The following is a 20,584-nucleotide window of genomic DNA, read 5'->3' on the forward strand; positions in this document are numbered from 1 at the left end:
AATGGCCATGATTTTGGAATGAGATGTTCGATGAGCAGGTGTCCATATACTTATGACATACTTGCTCACTCTCGCTCTCTCTCTAGGAGGGGATTGAATGTCTGCTGTAACCATGAAGCTTGATCTTGACATCTAGCCACTTAGCTAGTAAGTTGGTGAACCAAATTCATAGATGGAGCCCTGAGCTGAATATCATTTATTTGATGCATCTTAGATTTCTTTTAGTTCTAAGCAGTGGCGTAGCCCGCAGCCACCGTGAGGGTATATGGTGTAAATGATATATCGCCCAAGCTTGAACCACAGGAAACGCTGGGAAGGTCCATCTCACCTGACTACATCCAGGAATCTGGGCTGGCTTTTTATACCCCTCATCATAGTTACAAAATTAAACTGCATGGCCTTTGAGAGGAGTGCAGAGCACGTGGTAACCTCAATGCCCATTGCAAACGTCGGTCCCTATTGTTTAATTCCACCTGTGTGCGCTTGATTAAATTCATTAGGGGGAAGGGTTTGATGCATTAAAAAAAATGTGCTCAGATTCAGAAATGTTCCTTTTGGCTTAATGGTTTTAACTCTGGTTCTCTTTCAGAGGAAGATTGATGACTGACTTCAGGATTAGTCAGCTAGCTCCTTTCTGATTTGTTACAGTATGTGTTAGTGGTGATTCAGAGTGAACAGCACCCATCATATATGTTGCCTTGGAACTTTGTATGATATACTTCTCTGTGATTTAATCTTACCATTGAAGAAGGATTCAACTTATCTCTTGGGGGCAAACTTGACTTATTTCGCTGCCCCTTGCTGCAGGCTGACATGGAGAGGAAGGAAAAGAGCAGTCATTTATTTCCAGGTTCTGGGCAGAGGGCTGAAACCGGTTCCCTCTGTATAACACTGACAGCGCAGCAACCAAGAGTGAGAGGTTACTACTGCTCTCTGGGCACAATTTACTACTAGTCTACTGATACTGTCTCACTGTACTGTACTATTTGTTTGTCTGTTGGTCTCTGTCTGTTTACTAGTTACTACTAGTTGCTGTTTTTTATCTAGTGACTTTCTGTGATTTCGGTGGTGTGTGCATGATAGCTTAGTTACAATCCACATAGGTCTAGTATTCTCAACACAAGTACTGAAGTATATCTTTTTAGCTGGATCTTTGTAGAATTTTCACCCATTTTGAGTCATACAAAATCGTGTGTTCTCTACTCCCAACAATTAATCCACAGATAACATGGGAAACCTAGTTAGTTTTCTTTGATTAATCTCTCCTCGCTCATCTTAGTATGCCTGTGAAAACCAATTAGTAGATGGGAGAGGCGGTACTTTCAGAGCGTCAAGCATCTCAAATAGAACCAAGTTATTTTTTTAGAGCCTGACTACGCAGAAGTCCGTTGACGTGCATGAGCAGTTGGGATGAAATGATTGAATGACATGCAACAGACAAGAGTTGATACTCTCTGACTGATAGATACTGTCTCAACAGCAGTCACAGCAACAAACAAAACAAAAAGCAGCACGCTTGTGCATGCAACGTGGCAATGGTGTCCGGCTTAATTTTTTTGTGAAGATGACCAACACATTCTCTTTGTATGCTGATCTGATTGGCTCAAAGGCTGCTTTTTGTTTTGTTTGTTGCTGTGACTGCTGTTGAGACAGTATCTATCAGTCAGAGTATCACCTCTGTCTGTTGTCAATTTGACTCTCATTTTCTGTTTAGTTTGTTTAGTGCCACAGAGTTTGCCAGCGACGCAACGGTCACAGGACTCTCCCAGCCAGCACAGTGTCAACAAGCATTTCGATGTGAGGTGTAGAATATGATCCAACAGTGTGAATTGTGTGTGGCAGTATTTTTGGACCATAATAATGTGCATTAATGTCTTTAAGGTCAGGGTGGTCCTGTGTAACTTCTCAATATAACTAGCTTTTGGTTATCCAGCTGACTCTTCTCTGCTCCCAACTCACATGACTACTTTAGATAGCAATAGGACGCGAATCCCTCCCTCCCATTGACCTGTGCTCTTCACGCGTAGTTGAATTTGCAGACCGTAGGCCAGTCTATGCTTTCTGCCATTTGCTTAAATTAACGTTGCCTGGCGTCCATTGCCACCTGTATGTACTCATTGAAGTGACACTAAAGCAAGACTCTAAAAAGCCTATTTCATCATCCCTTTGTGTGTCTCCCTTGACCTTGTTCTCCTGTATTGCAGATCTTGCCAGAAGATGAATGTCATCAAAGACAACAAAGACTTGGCCTGTTTCTACACCACCAAACACTCCTGGAGGGGAAAGTAAGAGGCGCACCTCATATTCTAATGTTCCTTTCCACGATAGGATTTAATTGGTTGAATGACCGATTTTCTCTGTCCTTGGAGCTGGTCTGCTAGGCTGAGTTAGGTACTTACTCCATGTGCTGTAACTACTACTGCACTTGTCTAGCACCACAACTATAAATGCAACATGCAGCAATTTCAAAGATTTTACAGTTCATATAAGGAACCAGTCAAATTGCAAAAAATTCAGTAGGCCCTAAACTATGGATTTCACATGACTGGGAATACAGATATGTTGGTCACAGATACCTTTGTTTTTTAAAATGTATGGGCGTGGATCAGAACCAGTCAGTATCTGGTGTGACCACCATTTTCCTCATCTCCTTCGCATAAAGTTGATCAGGCTGTTGATTGTGGCCTGTGGAATGCTGTCCCACTTCTCTTCAATGGCTGTGTGAAGTGGCTGGATATTGGCGGGAACTGGAACATGCTGTCGATCCAGAACATCCCAAAAATGCTCAATGGGTGACATGTCTGGTGAGTATGCAGGCCATGGAAGAACTGGGACATTTTCAGCTTCCATGAACTGTGTACAGATCCTTGCGACATGGGGCCATGTATTATCATGTGATGGCGGTGTATGAATGGCACGACAATGGGCCTCAGGATCTCGTCACGGTATCTCTGTGCATTCAAATTGCCATTGATAAAATGCAATCGTGTTCGTTGTCCATAGCTTATGCCTGCCTACCATAACCCCAACGCCACCATGAGGCATTCTGTTCACATCGTTGACATCAGCAAACCGCTCGCCCACACAACGCCACACACGCTGTCTGCCATCTGCCCGGTACAAACATTTCAAGTAGAGGTCGACCGATTTAATCGGAGTGGCCGATTTATTTTTTTTTAATTGGGGCCGATTTCAAGTTTTCTTAACAATCAGAAATCGGTATTTTTGGACGCCGATTTTCATTTGTAATTTTTTTAAAACACCTTTTATTTAACTAGGCAAGTCCGTTAAGACTTATTTCAATGACGGCCTAGGAAGGGTGGGTTAACTGCCTTGTTCAGGGGCAGAACGACAGATTTTTACCTTGTAAGCTCAGGCATTCAATCTGGCAACCTTCACGGTCCAACGCTCTAACCACCTGCCCCACGAGGAACCTGCCTGTTACCTTGGCTTCTTACTGCATTCGCGTAAGTTGCTAGCTAGCATTAAACTTATCTTATAAAAAACAATCAATCAATCATAATCACTAGTTTATAACTACACATGGTTGATGATATTACTAGTTTATCTAGCGTGTCCTGCGTTGCATATAATCGATGCGGTGCGCATTCGCGAAAAAGGCCTGTCGTTGCGCCAACGTGTACCTAACCATAAACATCAATGCCTTTCTTAAAATCGATACACAGAAGTATATATTTTTAAACCTGCATATTTAGCTAAAAGAAATTCAGGTTAGCAGGCAATATTAACCAGGTGAAATTGTGTCACTTCTCTTGCGTTCATTGCACACACAGTCAGTGTATATGCAACAGTTTGGCCTGCCGCATTTGCCAGAATTCTCTCTCTAACCACAGGGTAGCCTAGTGGTTAGAGAGTTGGACTAGTAACCGGAAGGTTGCAAGTTCAAACCCCCGAGCTGACAAGGTACAAATCTGTCGTTCTGCCCCTGAACAGGCAGTTAACCCACTGTTCCTAGGCCGTCATTGAAAATAAGACTTTGTTCTTAACTGACTTGCCTAGTTAAATAAATTTAAAAAAATAACATAACATTGAAGGTTGTGCAATGTAACAGGAATATTTAGACTTATGGATGCCACCCGTTAGATAAAATACAGAACGGTTCCGTATTTCACTGAAAGAATACACGTCTTGTTTTCGAGATGATAGTTTCCGGATTCGACCATATTAATGACCTAAGGCTCGTATTTCTGTGTGGTATGTTATAATTAAGCCTATTATTTGATAGAGCAGTCTGACTGAGCGACGGTAGGCACGAGCAGGCTTGTAAGCATTCATTCAAACAGCACTTTCGTGCGTTTTGCCAGCAGCTCTTCGCTGTGCTTCAAGCATTGAGCTGTTTATGACTTCAAGCCTATCAACTCCCGAGATTAGGCTGGTGTAACTGATGTGAAATGGCTTAGCTAGTTAGCGGGGTGCTCGCTAATAGCGTTTCAAATGTCACTCGCTCTGAGACTTGGAGTAGTTGTTTGCCTTGCTCTGCATAGTTAATGCTGCTTCAAGGGTGGCTGTTGTCGATGTGTTCCTGGTTCAAGCCCAGGCAGGGGTGAGGAGAGGGACGGAAGCTATACTGTTACACTGGCAATACTAAAGTGCCTATAAGAACATCCAATAGTCAAAGGTAGCTAGATTACTTGTTGGTTATTACTGCATTGTCGGAACTAGAAGCACAAGCATTTCGCTACACTCGCACTAACATCTGCTAACCATGCCAGCCCAGGACCTCCACATCCGGCTTCTTCATCTGCGAGACCAGCCACCTGGACAGCTGATGAAACTGAGGAGTATTTCTGTCTGTAATAAAGCAGTTTTTGGGGGGAGAACTCATTCTCATTGGCTGATCCGAGCTCCCGATTGGTTGGGCCTGGCTCCCAAGTGGGTGGGCCTATGCCCAGCCCGCCCATGGCCGTGCCCCTGCCCAGTCATGTGAAATCCATGGATTAGTGCCTAATTTATTTATTTTAATTGACTGATTTCTTATATGAACTGAACTCTAACTCAGTAAAATAGTTAACATTATTGCGTTTTATATTTTTGTTCAGTGTAGGTAATTAGCGCTAGCTTAATATTCATGCTTCGCCTATTACTCTCTGATTTAGAAAGATATACTTCCACAAACAAAATAAAACAAAATATAAACTGTTTGCAGATAGTGTAATTATGGAACACTTGTGGCTTTATATTAAGAAGCATAGTAAGAATCAGCATTGTTGTCACTATCTTGTTGCTGAGTGAACAGCACGGCAAGTGATAGGGGTTAGGGCTTGGTGTGGGAAGCGCATGGAGAAGTGGCATGCAAGAGGAGAGGAACAGAGACGACAAGTAGCAAATGGGATAAACTATAAAAACCGAAGTGATGTATTACATTTAACCAACATAACGTTATAGAATGTAAAGCATCAATACCGGTATATAGGAAAATACAGTATACCACCCAGCCCTAGCTCTAAGATAAGGTTCATAAATACAGCTGAATGGTAGCAATGAGTTCATGAATCAATGGCTTCTTCTATACCTTGGAAAGGGCATACAAATGTTACTAAACAAACTGGTCCCATCCTGTTTCTCTGGTAGGCTTCAATAGAAGTGATACCTGAGGCATTGGGCATTAGACAACAGGATTACATTACTGATACGTGCTTCCTAAATGGCTTTGTCCTATTAAGGCAGCCATTGACTGAGGTAACTATAGCAGCAGTGCTAAAGAGCAGATTAGCTATGGCCACAGGAAGGGGAGGGTTGAGGGCTGCTTCCTGCTAATGCCTCTTGATGTGTCCTGCAGGGACCTGTGGTGATGTGTTTGGAGTGGAAAGTCATTTAGTCAGGCTAGGGCTTTGACTGGGAGGCCAAGAAAGAAGGTTTGGTTTATTACCTAATGTTTCTCCTCTTCGCTCCCTGTGGAGCATATGGCCGGAACAAGATCCCTTGCGGCTTTCTCAGCTCCACCCCAATGCCAGTCAAAAGTTTTCAAACACCTTCTCATTCAAGGGCTTTTATTTTTACTATTTTGTACATTGTAGAATAATAGTGAAGACATCAAAACTATGAAATAACACACATGGAATCATGAAGTAACCAAACGTGTTTATATTTGAGCTTCTTCACATAGCCACCCTTTGCCTTGAAGACAGCTTTGCACACTCTTGGCATTCTCTCAACCAGCTTCACCTGGAATGATTTTCCAATAGTCTTGAAGGAGTTCCCACATATGCTGAGCACTTGTTGGCTGTGTAAACAGCCTGATGGTGCGTTGGGTCATTGTCCTGTTGAAAAACAAATGATAGTCCCACTAAGCCCAAACCAGATGGGATGGCGTGTTGCTGTGGTAGCCATGTTGGTTAATTGTTTACATACACTAAGTTGACTGTGCCTTTAAACAGCTTGGAAAATTCCAGAAAATTATGTCAATGCTTTAGAAGCTTCTGATAGGCTAATTGACATAATTTGAGTCGATTGGAGGTGTACCTGTGGATGTATTTCAGGGCCTACCTTCAAACTCAGTGCCTCTTTGCTTGACATCATGGGGAAATCAAAAGAAATCAGCCAAGACCTCAGAAAAAAAAGTTTGCCCTCCACAAGTCTGATTCATAATTGGGAGCAATTTCCAAACGCCTGAAGGTACCACGTTCATCTGTACAAACAATGGTACACAAGTATAAACACCATGGGACCACACAGCCATCATACCGCTCAGGAAGGAGATGCGTTCTGTCTCCTAGAGTTGAACCTACTTAATAGATGGCATCAAGATGGAGGAAATGTATGTGGATATATTGAAGCAACATCTCAAGACATCAGTCAGAAAGTTAAAGCTTGGTCGCAAATGGGTCTTCCAAGTGGATAATGACCCCAAGCATACTTCTGAAGTTGTGGCAAAATGGCTTAAGGACAACAAAGTCAAGGTATAGGGGGGGCCATCACAAATCCCTGACCCCAATCCTATAGAAAATGTGAGGGCAGAACTGAAAAAGCTTGTGCGGGCAAGGAGGCCTACAAACCTGACTCAGTTACACCAGCTCTGTCAGGAGGAATGGGCCAAAATTCACCCAACTTATTGCGGGAAGCTTGTGGAAGGCTACCAAAAACGTTTGACCCAAGTTCAACAATTTAAAGGCAATGCTACCAAATACTAATTGAGTGTATGTAAACTTCTGACCCACTGGGAGTGTGATGAAAGAGTTCAAAGCTGAAATAAATCATTCTCTACTATTATTCTGACATTTCACATTCTTAAAATAAAGTGGTGATCTTAACTGACCTAAAACAGGTAATTTTTACTAGGATTAAATGACAGTAATTGTGAAACTGAGTTTCAGTGTATTTGGCTACGGTGTATGTAAACTTCTGACTTCAACTGCACATCAGGGTTGCAAATCAAGGATGTGCTCTTCAAAATATGTCTTATTTGTAGAACGCAGAAAATGTCCTGCTTTGGGAGTTGATATTTCTCAACCATCTTCTCAAATGACAAAATCTAAAGCGAATAAATAATTTAGTCTAGCTATGCCCTTATCAAACCAAATGTTAAAGCCAGCATCCAACAATCCTGGTACAAAATCTGGGTTAAGAATCAGGGTGAGAGCAGAGGTTACTTTGAGTGTGTTAAGTGTAATTGGATTATTGCAGTCATCATTTGTGATCCAGTCAGAAATATAACATAGGTGGGCACACCACTGATAAAACCTAATATTGGGCAGGCCCAAGCCCCCCGTAGAGCCTGGCAGCTGCAATATTTAAGCTTACTGTTCGATTTAATAAGACACAAATGCCACAAGAAGGAGCCAGAGATCTAGATAACCAGAAGAAAAAGAACGTAACCTGACCCAACTATTCTCCTCCTGCTGGCTTTCGCAGATTGTGCAATTACTCTCCTGAAGCTTAGGGTAATAGGCTACACAAGGAGTCTGCAACCTTTTCTCATGTGGAATGCCAGTTTATCTTACCATTTCTACCTATCTGCGTGCAAGTTATGGTTTTCACACGCACATTTTCGTGAAACAGTTTCATTTAATTTATAATAACTTCTTCATATCTCAAAATCAATGTTGTGTGGTAAATTATATCTAAATGAAAATGATACAAACCTAAAAGGTAACTTATATTGTCATTGCCAACTATGTTAAAATAGCGAAACATAAAGGGAACAAATAAACATTGCAGACATTATTTGTGTAGCCTAAATAATGTTCACTTCTTTACAAGCAAGTGGCTCCATAGTGTAGGCCTACGTAAACCTTTCTTTGCTAGTAATGAGATCGCTGTGTCTAATATGACAGGAGACTGAAAAGCAGATGGAGGACTTTTGAATGCACGTGCCGATGTTCATTTCTGAATTGATGGGCTTCCTCAACTGAGATAGTTCTGGCGTGAGTATCCATGACACAGCCTACTGTGGTGGGGCTCACTCGAGACAGAGGGAAGGCTTTGACATTCTTGCCTCCACTTGGAAACCGAATGCTGGTAGATCAAATCAAATCACATTTATTTATATAGCCCTTCTTCAATCAGCTGATATCTCAAAGTGCTGTACAGAAACCCAGCCTAAAACCCCAAACCGCAAGCAATGCAGGCGTCGAAGCACCTTCCGATGGGAAGATTGGGAAGGATAAATAAGAATATTATTTTTCTGTTTTTGAGTTTGAAAATGTACTGACCAAAGCGGGCCAGCCGTATGAAGGCTTGATTAACTGGCGGGTGAGCTCGGCAGATGTTGCCGGGTGAGCTCGGCAGTCCTGAATGTCGAGCTGCGATTTGTCCGTTTCAGTTTTGTTTAGAGGGCTATTGGATTTGCCTAGCATTAGCATGCTGGCTATATGTTTGGCGTGTTGCACATTGCTACATCTAGCCTAATGATTTGGATTAGTTTAGGCTTGATTTTACCATTTGAGATGTGGGGTTTGTGTTTGACCTGCACAAGAGAGGCAGTTGTACCAAGCTTTCCAGTAGACTCAAGAAGGAAGGTACTTAATGTGATTCATTATTCTGAAATTGGTAAAGGGAAGCAAAACCCCAAAGTTTGCACAGTGCGGAGGAGGGAAGAGTTTAACAGGTAGCCTATAGATGAATGAAGAGGTAGTCCGTTTCTCACAGGCTTTTCTGCTGGGTAAATTCATTTGAATTCAATCACTTTTTGACAGCATCGCTTTAGATTTGAACGAAATCTTCAATGCATATTTGCCCATTGTATAAGTACTCGTTTTTTGACATTTTTACCCCTTTTTCTCCCCAATTTCGTAGTATCCAATTTGTTTTTATTAGCTACGATCTTGTCTCAGCGCTAACCAAGGTTGCCAGGTGCACGGTGTTTCCTCCGACACATTGAAGCAGTGCGGCTTGGTTGGGTTGTGTATCGGAGGACGCATGACTTTCAACCTTTGTCTCTCCCGAGCCTGTACGGGAGTTGGAGCGCGCACTGCGCCCAGTCCGCCACTGGAGTTGCTGGTGCGCGATGAGACAAGGATTTCCCTACCGGCCAAACCCTCCCTAACCCGGGCGACGCTAGGCCAATTGTGCGTTGCCCTACTGACCTCCCTGTCGCGGCCGGTTACGACACAGCCTGGGGCGAACCCAGAGTCTCTGCTGGCGCTGCAGTACAGCGCCCTTAACCACTGCGCCACCTGGGAGGCCTCTCATTGTCTTTTTTGACCGGAATACCTAACATATTCAAGAGAGACCCCACCATAACATGAGACATCCATGTTTTTCTCACTTGAAAAGATAAATGTTTGAAATGCGATATAATGTAAAAGCTTACAAACAGGGTTTTCTCAGTCTCATGCTATTTCAATAATAAATCATTTGATTTTTTACATTGTGTTAATGATGGCGGATTGATTGATTTTCCGCATTTTTTAATATACGTTTTTTCAAGATTAGTTATGAGAAGAGAATCGTCCAGGCCATTGGGTATCTCACTACACTCCCATATGCCATGTCTTGAATTAGGGCTGGGAGATATGGCCAAAATCTCATATCCCAATAGGTCATATCATATAATGATATATAGCACACAGCATGATGACCACATGTGAATGCCTATTTTTTTTTACATTACATTTTGAATTATACTCAACAAATAAAAGGTACTTACTCATATTTGATTATTTCTCCTTTTATTTAGAATATTTTTGCACATTTAAGCATTTAGCAAAATATAAAATAATGTATAAAATCTAAAGGTAAATGGAGAACTCTTCAAATATAGTTGCAAACCAAATAAATATAGGCCTAAAATATATATATATATATATATACTGAACTCAGCAAAAAAATAAACGTCCTCTCACTGTCAACTGCATTTATTTTCAGCAAACTTAACATCTGTAAATATTTGTATGAACATAAGACCCTCCAAATCGCTAATTCCTTCGACAATAAACACGAATCCGACCATCACCCCTAGTGAGACAACCCGCGACTCGTCAGTGAAGAGCACTTTTTGTCCATCCTGTTTGGTCCAGCGACGGTGGGTTTGTGCCCATAGGCGATGTTTCCGGTGATGTCTGGTGAGGACCTGCCCGATCATCAACCATGATTAGTGATTATGTTAAGATACATTTAATGCTAGCTAGCACCTTACCTTGGCTCCTTGCTTCACTCGCATAACAGATAGTCAGCCTACCACGCAGTCTCCTCGTGGAGTGCAATGTAATCGGCCATGATCGGTGTCCAAAAATGCTGATTACCAATTGTTATGAAAACTTGATATCTAAAAAGATATCACAATTTCAATTTGATATCAGAGCAACCTTGAGGGAATATTGTGTGTCAGAAAAGGATGTTCATTTGACAAAACCTTGCACAGAGCATATCCAACTGACAGTCTCTTAGAAAAAAATATAAACTATTGGAACTAAGAATTACAAATAACTGATACTGGCACAAGATAAGGGGAAAGTTGGAGTGTAACTGATGAAATTACAGTTAACGGAAATGTATAAATTAATGTATAAAATGTATTCTACAAAGACAAAATTCACATTCTACAGCCCCACGGCAGAGTCATATCTCAAGTGTAAAACTAATAATGACTAAATAATGAATGCTTTCTGGGAATGCTATGAAGTCCGGAAGTTGTGGGCAGAGCTAGAAAGTTGGCAGTCAGAAGTATTACAATGTCAAATTACTTTTAATCCGTCGGTCTGCATAATTAAAGATGGGGCTGGGCGATATGACTATATATATCGTGTGACTATACACATTTTTCTATCTTTCACATTATGCTCTATCGTTTATTTCATTGTTGTACAAATCACTCTTTACGGCAATATTTTTCATCAATTGGACGACGCTTTGCGTTCCTCCACACAAACATGGAGAGTGAATGTGACGGTAGCATGGATGTGGTTTGGGTATGAAGTCTGACACTGACCAGAAAAACGTCCTCTGCAAAATATGCTGCAAGCCAGTCCCAACAACAGGCTCAAACACCTCTCACCTCTTTTACCACTTACGCAAGAATCACAAGCGCATTCGCTTGTGTACCTAACCATAAACATCAACGCCTTTCTTAAAATCAATACAAAAGTATATATTTTTAAACCTGCATATTTAGTTAATATTACCTGCTAACATGAATTTCTTTTAACTAGGGAAATGGTGTCACTTCTCTTGCGTTCTGTGCAACAGTCAGGGTATATGCAGCAGTTTGGGCCACTTGGCTCGTTGCGAACTGTGTGAAGACTATTTATTCCTAACAAAAACAGCCATATTCGCCAAACGGGGGATGATTTAACAAAATCGCATTTGGGAAAAAAGCACAATCGTTGCACGAATGTACCTAACCATAAACATCAATGCTTTTCTTAAAATCAATACACAAGTATACATTTTTAAACCTGCATATTTAGCTAAAAGAAATCCAGGTTAGCAGGTAATATTAACCAGGTGAAATTGTGTCACTTCTCTTGCGTTCATTGCATGCAGAGTCAGGGTATATGCAACAATTTGGGCCGCCTAATTTGCCAGAATGTTACGTAATTATGACATAACATTGAAGGTTGTGCAATGTAACAGGAATATTTAGACTGATGGATGCCACCCGTTAGATCACTGTAAAACGCTCCCTGAAACACTTCAGCGAGCAGGCCTTTCTAATCGACCTGGCCGGGGTATCCTGGAAGGATATTGATCTCATCCCGTCTGTAGAGGATGACTGGATATTTTTTTTAAATGCCTTCCTAACCATCTTAAATAAGCATGCCCCATTCAAGAAATTTAGAACCAGGAACAGTTATAGCCCTTGGTTCTCCCCAGACCTGACTGCCCTTAATCAACACAAAAACATCCTATGGCGTTCTGCATTAGCATCGGACAGCCCCCGTGATATGCAGCTGTTAAGGGAATCTAGAAGCCATTATACACAGGCAGTTAGAAAAGCCAAGGCTAGCTTTTTCAAGCAGAAATTTGCTTCCTGCAACACTAACTCAAAAAAGTTCTGGGACACTGTAAAGTCCATGGAGAATAAGAACACCTCCCAGCTGCCCACTGCACTGAAGATGGGAAACACTGTCACCACTGATAAATCTACCATAATTGAGAATTTCAATAAGCATTTTTCTACGGCTGGCCATGCTTTCCACCTGGCTACTCCTACCCCGGTCAACAGCACTGCACCCCCCACAGCAACTCGCCCAAGCCTTCCCCATTTCTCCTTCTCCCAAATCCGTTCAGCTGATGTTCTGAAAGAGCTGCAAAATCTGGACCCTACAAATCAGCCGGGCTAGACAATCTGGACCCTTTCAAAAATGATCTGCCGAAATTGTTGCCACCCCTATTACTAGCCTGTTCAACCTCTTTTTCGTGTCGTCTGAGATTCCCAAAGATTGGAAAGCAGCTGCGGTCATCCCCCTCTTCAAAGGGGGAGACACTCTTGACCCAAACTGCTACAGACCTATATCTATCCTACCATGCCTTTCTAAGGTCTTCGAAAGCCAAGTCAACAAACAGATTACCGACCATTTCGAATCTCACCATACCTTCTCTGCTATGCAATCTGGTTTCAGAGCTGGTCATGGGTGCACCTCAGCCACGCTCAAGGTCCTAAACGATATCTTAACCGCCATCGATAAGAAACATTACTGTGCAGCCGTATTCATTGATCTGGCCAAGGCTTTCGACTCTGTCAATCACCACATCCTCATCGGCAGACTCGACAGCCTTGGTTTCTCAAATGATTGCCTCGCCTGGTTCACCAACTACTTCTCTGATAGAGTTCAGTGTGTCAAATCGGAGGGTCTGCTGTCCGGACCTCTGGCAGTCTCTATGGGGGTGCCACAGGGTTCAATTCTTGGACCGACTCTCTTCTCTGTATACATCAATGAGGTCGCTCTTGCTGCTGGTGAGTCTCTGATCCACCTCTACGCAGACGACACCATTCTGTATACTTCTGGCCCTTCTTTGGACACTGTTAACAACCCTCCAGGCAAGCTTCAATGCCATACAACTCTCCTTCCGTGGCCTCCAATTGCTCTTAAATACAAGTAAAACTATAAAACTGCACAGCGTATGTGATCAGAACTAGATTAAGCATACGACACAATTAAACAGACCAATAACAGCAATAAAACAAACATAAAACAAGAGAAACATATATTCAGCAAGGTGAATCATTTTGATTCTGAACATTACATATAGAAATATAATGAATGCTCTTCAACCGATCGCTACCTGCACCTACCCGCCTGTCCAACATCACTACTCTGGACGGCTCTGACTTAGAATACGTGGACAACTACAAATACTTAGGTGTCTGGTTAGACTGTAAACTCTCCTTCCAGACCCATATCAAACATCTCCAATCCAAAGTTAAATCTAGAATTGGCTTCCTATTTCGCAACAAAGCATCCTTCACTCATGCTGCCAAACATACCCTTGTAAAACTGACCATCCTACCAATCCTCGACTTTGGCGATGTCATTTACAAAATAGCCTCCAATACCTTACTCAACAAATTGGATGCAGTCTATCACAGTGCAATCCGTTTTGTTACCAAAGCCCCATATACTACCCACCATTGCGACCTGTACGCTCTCGTTGGCTGGCCCTCGCTTCATACTCGTCGCCAAACCCACTGGCTCCATGTCATCTACAAGACCCTGCTAGGTAAAGTCCCCCCTTATCTCAGCTCGCTGGTCACCATAGCATCTCCCACCTGTAGCACACGCTCCAGCAGGTATCTCTCTCTAGTCACCCCCAAAACCAATTCTTTCTTTGGCTGCCTCTCCTTCCAGTTCTCTGCTGCCAATGACTGGAACGAACTACAAAAATATATATTTTTATTAATATTTAATTAATTAATTATGCTCCTTTGCACCCCATTATTTTTATTTCTACTTTGCACATTCTTCCATTGCAAATCTACCATTCCAGTGTTTTACTTGCTATATTGTATTTACTTTGCCACCATGGCCTTTTTTTGCCTTTACCTCCCTTATCTCACCTCATTTGCTCACATCGCATATAGACTTGTTTATACTGGATTGTTTCTACTGTATGTTTGTTTTAATCCATGTGTAACTTTGTTGTTGTATGTGTCGAACTGCTTTGCTTTATCTTGGCCAGGTCTTGTTCTCAACTTGCCTACCTGGTTAAATAAAGGTGAAATAAAAAAAGATAAAATACGGAACGGTTCTGTATTTCACTTGAAAGAATCTTGTTTTCGAAATGATAGTTTCCGGATTTGACAATATTAATGACCTAAGGCTCGTATTTCTGTGTGTTAGGGGCGAAGAGAAGGACGGAAGCTATACTGTTACACTGGCAATACTAAAGTGCCTATAAGAACATCCAATAGTCAGAGGTACAGTGCCTTGCGAAAGTATTCGGCCCCCTTGAACTTTGCGACCTTTTGCCACATTTCAGGCTTCAAACATAAATTTATAAAACTGTATTTTTTTGTGAAGAATCAACAAAGTGGGACACAATCATGAAGTGGAACGACATTTATTGGATATTTCAAACTTTTTTAACAAATCAAAAACTGAAAAATTGGGCGTGCAAAATTATTCTGCCCCCTTAAGTTAATACTTTGTAGCACCACCTTTTGCTGCGATTACAGCTGTAAGTCGCTTGGTATGTCTCTATCAGTTTTGCACATCGAGAGACTGACATTTTTTCCCATTCCTCCTTGCAAAACAGCTCGTCAGTGAGGTTGGATGGAGAGCATTTGTGAACAGCAGTTTTCAGTTCTTTCCACAGATTCTCGATTGGATTCAGGTCTGGACTTTGACTTGGCCATTCTAACACCTGGATATGTTTATTTTTGAACCATTCCAGTGTAGATTTTGCTTTATGTTTTGGATCATTGTCTTGTTGGAAGACAAATCTCCGTCCCAGTCTCAGGTCTTTTGCAGACTCCATCAGGTTTTCTTCCAGAATGGTCCTGTATTTGGCTCCATCCATCTTCCCATCAATTTTAACCATCTTCCCTGTCCCTGCTGATGAAAAGCAGGCCCAAACCATGATGCTGCCACCACCATGTTTGACAGTGGGGATGTTGTGTTCAGGGTGATGAGCTGTGTTGCTTTTACGCCAAACATAACGTTTTGCATTGTTGCCAAAAAGTTCAATTTTGGTTTCATCTGACCAGAGCACCTTCTTCCACATGTTTGGTGTGTCTCCCAGGTGGCTTGTGGCAAACTTTAAACTACACTTTTTATGGATATCTTTAAGAAATGGCTTTCTTCTTGCCACTCTTCCATAAAGTCCAGATTTGTGCAATATACGACTGATTGTTGTCCTATGGACAGAGTCTCCCACCTCAGCTGTAGATCCAGAGTGATCATGGGCCTCTTGGCTGCATCTCTGATCAGTCTTCTCCTTGTATGAGCTGAAAGTTTAGAGGGACGGCCAGGTCTAAGTAGATTTGCAGTGGTCTGATACTCCTTCCATTTCAATATTATCGCTTGCACAGTGCTCCTTGGGATGTTTAAAGCTTGGGAAATCTTTTTGTATCCAAATCCGGCTTTAAACTTCTTCACAACAGTATCTCGGACCTGCCTGGTGTGTTCCTTGTTCTTCATGATGCTCTCTGTGCTTTTAACGGACCTCTGAGACTATCACAGTGCAGGTGCATTTATACGGAGACTTGATTACACACAGGTGGATTGTATTTATCATCATTAGTCATTTAGGTCAACATTGGATCATTCAGAGATCCTCACTGAACTTCTGGAGAGAGTTTGCTGCACTGAAAGTAAAGGGTACTGAATAATTTAGCACGCCCAATTTTTCAGTTTTTGATTTGTTAAAAAAGTTTGAAATATCCAATAAATGTCGTTCCACTTCATGATTGTGTCTTTGTTTGAAGCCTGCAATGTGGCAAAAGGTCGCAAAGTTCAAGGGGGCCGAATACTTTCGCAAGGCACTGTATATGAAATACAAATGGTATAGATAGAAATAGTCCTATAACTACAACCTATAACTTGTTACCTGGGAATATTGAAGACTTGTGTTAAAAGGAACCACTAGCTTTCTTATGTTCTCATGTTCTGAGCAAGGAACTGAAACATTAGCTTTCTTTACATAGCACATATTGCGCTTTTACTTCTCCAACACTTTGTTTTTGCATTATTTAAACAAATTTAACATTTTGATTATTTGATTATTTGAGGCTAAATTGATTTTATAGATGTATTAGATTAAGTTATACTAAAAGTGTTAATTCAGTATTGTTGTAATTGTCATTATTACAAATAAAATAAAAAAATTACATCGGGCGATTTAATCAGTTTACGCTTTTTTTTGGGGTCCTCCAATAATCTGTATCGGCATTGAAAAATCATAATCGGTCGACCTCTCGTAGATTATGCGAAATGGGTCAACTTTGAGCACCTTAATTTCCTGAAGGCACTTTCTGACCACTTCTTCTTGGGCAAACCTGTATGAAAAGTTTAGTTTAAATCGTAAGTGATGCTTTCAAGAAGTGATAGAATTCAAATCGATTTACCCTGCTGTGTCTGTGGTTAGGGCTGTAGTATGCATCGCTAACACTGCATCTTGTGCTTTCTCTTCATATAAACTCCCTTTTTAACCTTAATCTCTTATTCCCTGGAAACATCATCCTCCATTTACACCCCCCCCACACTACTGCCTTCCTCCTCTGTCCCAGACAATACTGAGGAATTGTTGAGGGAAGAGACAATTTGATTCAGTCAATGGAAAGGCTCTTTCACTGTGTGCTTGTGTGTACATCATGTACCAAAGCCTAGCTGTCTGTAGACAATAATAGATTTTTCCAGCTGTAGACAAAATACCCAAGTGCCTTAGTGCTTATCACTGCCTTCCTTTGCATTAGGCCTCTGTGCCTCATTAAAATGTATGCCAAACAAAAACCATTGATTTAAAAGTTTAACGAACCATACAACTCCATGCACAAAGGACTACTTTTAACAATTTACACTGAACATTTGACAAAAACACATTTACTGGAAGAACTGTGCAGATTCTAAATTTGGTAACAGACTTTGGAAAAATCTCCTGCAGTTTGTGTCCAAGTGTTTCTTTAAAAAAAACCATTTAAAAATAATTATCTGTTTCCAAATTAAGATTCAATGATGTCTGCAGAAATAATGGGGTGTCCGCTATGACATGACACATTGCCTTTGAAAAAAATATGTTTTGCTTATTGAGTAAGTAAGTAAAGTGGATTTGCACCCAGTAACAGAATTGCGGTAACATAATTTAATCATGTGTCCCTGGTCTATACTACACAGAAATGCATACTTATGAAATATGAACATCATTCTCTTCATGGTGATGTATCCTAAATATGCAATATCCTCCTTTTGTATATTTGGGTATTATTCTACACACATACTTTTTATTTTAATGAACTCTGTCCCCAAACAGGACCAAATCTGAATCAATCATCGACGTCTGTTTCACAAGTTTGGAACGTGGAGTTAGTGTACTCAAATCTCGTGTGCTCTACTGTGTACTATACTCTACTGAACTATATTCTACTTCTACTTTTCTTTTCCCATTGTAGCCAATTCAATTGCAGAAATCCTGTTACTGATTTGGTGACGGAATTTAGAGTTTTAATCACTTACCAATTTTGTTGATGAATTATTATCTGTAAAAACACTAACGTGTGTGTGTATATATATATATATATATATATATATATATATATGTCTACCTTGTTACTTCTGAGAAATGTGAAAATATTTTAAAGATATGTGGGTTTTTGGTAATGGAATTTCAAGGCATTACATTTCTCAGACTAAATATAAGTGATATAGTTGGCAGGGATCTTTATTTCAACATTGTTTTTTGATGTATTTCTAATACCTTAAGACTTTTTTTGGTTATTGTTTTCTAAGACCCCTTTTCTGTTTGACCAGATATCAAAGCCTTTGCTTATTCCACATTTTTAGGATGGAAAATTGTTTCAAAATCTGTATTAATTTCTCAAATATTGACTCTTGGCTTTCATTTGACACCCAATTTCATATGCTTCTATGAACTTCACATGTTGGTGCTCATGGGGCTTTTTACATGGAAATCACCCCCTGCCAATTAAATGTTCCACTGCTTCCAATAACACTCGTATGAAATTTGATAGCAGTGCCTTTATGATGATGTAAAGCACTCTGAGGTCGTGGAGAGAATGCCTGTATAATGGCTGTTATTGATGTGAGGAGCAGCCTAGCCAGCCCTGCCCTCTACTTTTCATAACCTCCTGACCCATGTAGGCTATGGCTATGTAGAGTTTATTTCCTGACCATGTGACCTGCCCAGGAAAAAACTTGGGGTGCCCTAGTTAGTTTATAACCCGGGCCCAGAGTATGTCCTGGTCAGGAAAACCCCTGGCCTTAGCTACTACAGTATGTGCTGGGCTGTGCTTAGACTAGGCTGGTTGAGTTCCTGTATCTGCCTTGAGAGTACAGTTCACAGAGGATGAATAATTAACAAGTCGTGTGACTAGGCCTGGCCCAGCCACTGAGCAGCAAGGACAAAGGCCCCATGTAGAGGGGTGCCCTCATAGCAGAGCAGGGGCCCTGCACTTAGAGCTGCGAGGGTGGGTGGGAGTTGGCTCAGGGTAGGATGAAAAGGAAACGATGTGCTTGCATAAGGATTGAGATGGAGGTAGACTCTGCTACAGGGATGCAGAGACTGTAGATTCCACCCAAACGTAGACTCTACCCCTGTATTTCTATCACTGATATCTGGACACACTTCGGCGTGGATCAAAGGTCAACCTCTAGTCCATAGGGCTCTGGTCAGAAGTACTGTATATAGGGGATAGGGTGTGATTTGGGACTCATCTTAGGCCTTAGTAGGGAAGTGAAGGGAAGTCAGTTAAGTTTTAGCCCTCGTGTCTCTCTCTTTGTGTGAGTGGCGACGTGCCCAGCTAGCCTAGTCTCCCCCTCGGTCTTATGTGGAGGAAAGCGATCAAGGGTGCAGCCTAGAGGAAAGTCTTCATCCACTCTGAGGTAGCTAGGGCAGGGTGCACTGGGCTGTTAGATCAGCAGACCCCCCCCCCCCCCCCTCCCCGACATGCGGTCACACACTTATAAACACACAGTCATCGCTTTACAGTGGCTGCCCTTTTTGACTCCCTTTGAATGTGGCAGGCGGTCACATTTCTCATAGGTCTCAAGCACGCATCCCTGGGATTTTATATTAACTCAACTGTGGTCACCCTCAGTGTCAGCAAGTTACTCGCTAGCTAAACCCTGCTTATTATTCAGTTCCAGTGACAAAACGGTAGCAGTTGTTTAGAGCTCCGCTCCATTTTGGTACAGTATATATCGTCTGCCTCACAAATGGCACATTCCTTTTTATAGGGGCTCTGGTCAAAATTAATACACTAGGGAATAGGGTGACATTTGAGATGCACATACAAGTTCCCTGGTCGATTCATCTCACTCTGTCCAGTGTCGAACTCCTCAGACATAATAGTTCTTTATTTCTACTATGGTTATTTCCTGCTCCAGAGTTATTTCGGGAGCATTGACTGGGATTTTTTTTTGCATCAATTCGTCAATGTTAATGGAATTCGCCAGCCGAGCCAGTGCTTGGTCTAACCTCTGTCACTTCAGATATGCCACCACTTAGGATTCAGCAGCAAAGCCATTCAGGTCCACCACCATCACTGCAGTACTCCACAGTCAATTTCTTTACTGAATGTTGAGCTACCTTAAGTTGCAAATGGAACCCTATTCCCTATATAGTGCACTACTTTTGACTAGGTCACATACTGTAGGGCTCTGGTCAAAAGTAGGGCACTATGTAGGGAATAGATTGCCCCTACAGGAGAGATCACACTGAATGACGGTCTGCCTTTATCTGACATTCGTTCAGAGTTCGTTTGACGCAGTTTATTTTCAGGGAACAACTGCTGGTAGGTGTCGGACTGCCAACATTTTCTGCTGTTTCGACATTGGTTTGCACTCGGTTAGCAAATTACAGTGAGCTAACTTGTTGTTTTGGCTGTAGAATGAATATGGGGTTCAAGTTTAGGCTGTCGGCTTTAATTTCAGGGTATTTTCATCCATATCGGGTGAACAGTTTAGACAGCACTTTTTGTACATAGACCCCCATTTTAGGGGACCAAAAG

The 20,584-nt window shown here is 41.6% G+C and overlaps 1 protein-coding gene across 4 annotated transcripts in view; it reads left to right on the forward strand.

Annotated features, from left to right (window-relative positions):
• LOC109908818 (dnaJ homolog subfamily C member 13) overlaps positions 1-20,584 on the forward strand; it is a 65,351-nt gene that overhangs the window by 5,798 nt on the left and 38,969 nt on the right. For all 4 annotated transcript variants that reach the window (XM_020507532.2, XM_031796178.1, XM_031796179.1 and 1 more), the window contains exon 2: positions 2,205-2,285. In XM_020507532.2, the coding sequence (XP_020363121.2) occupies positions 2,205-2,285 (81 nt within the window). The remainder of the gene's footprint in view (positions 1-2,204; positions 2,286-20,584) is intronic.

The sequence above is a fragment of the Oncorhynchus kisutch genome, linkage group LG18 (assembly GCF_002021735.2).
Source record: "Oncorhynchus kisutch isolate 150728-3 linkage group LG18, Okis_V2, whole genome shotgun sequence".
In the NCBI taxonomy this organism is placed as follows: Eukaryota; Metazoa; Chordata; class Actinopteri; order Salmoniformes; family Salmonidae; genus Oncorhynchus; species Oncorhynchus kisutch.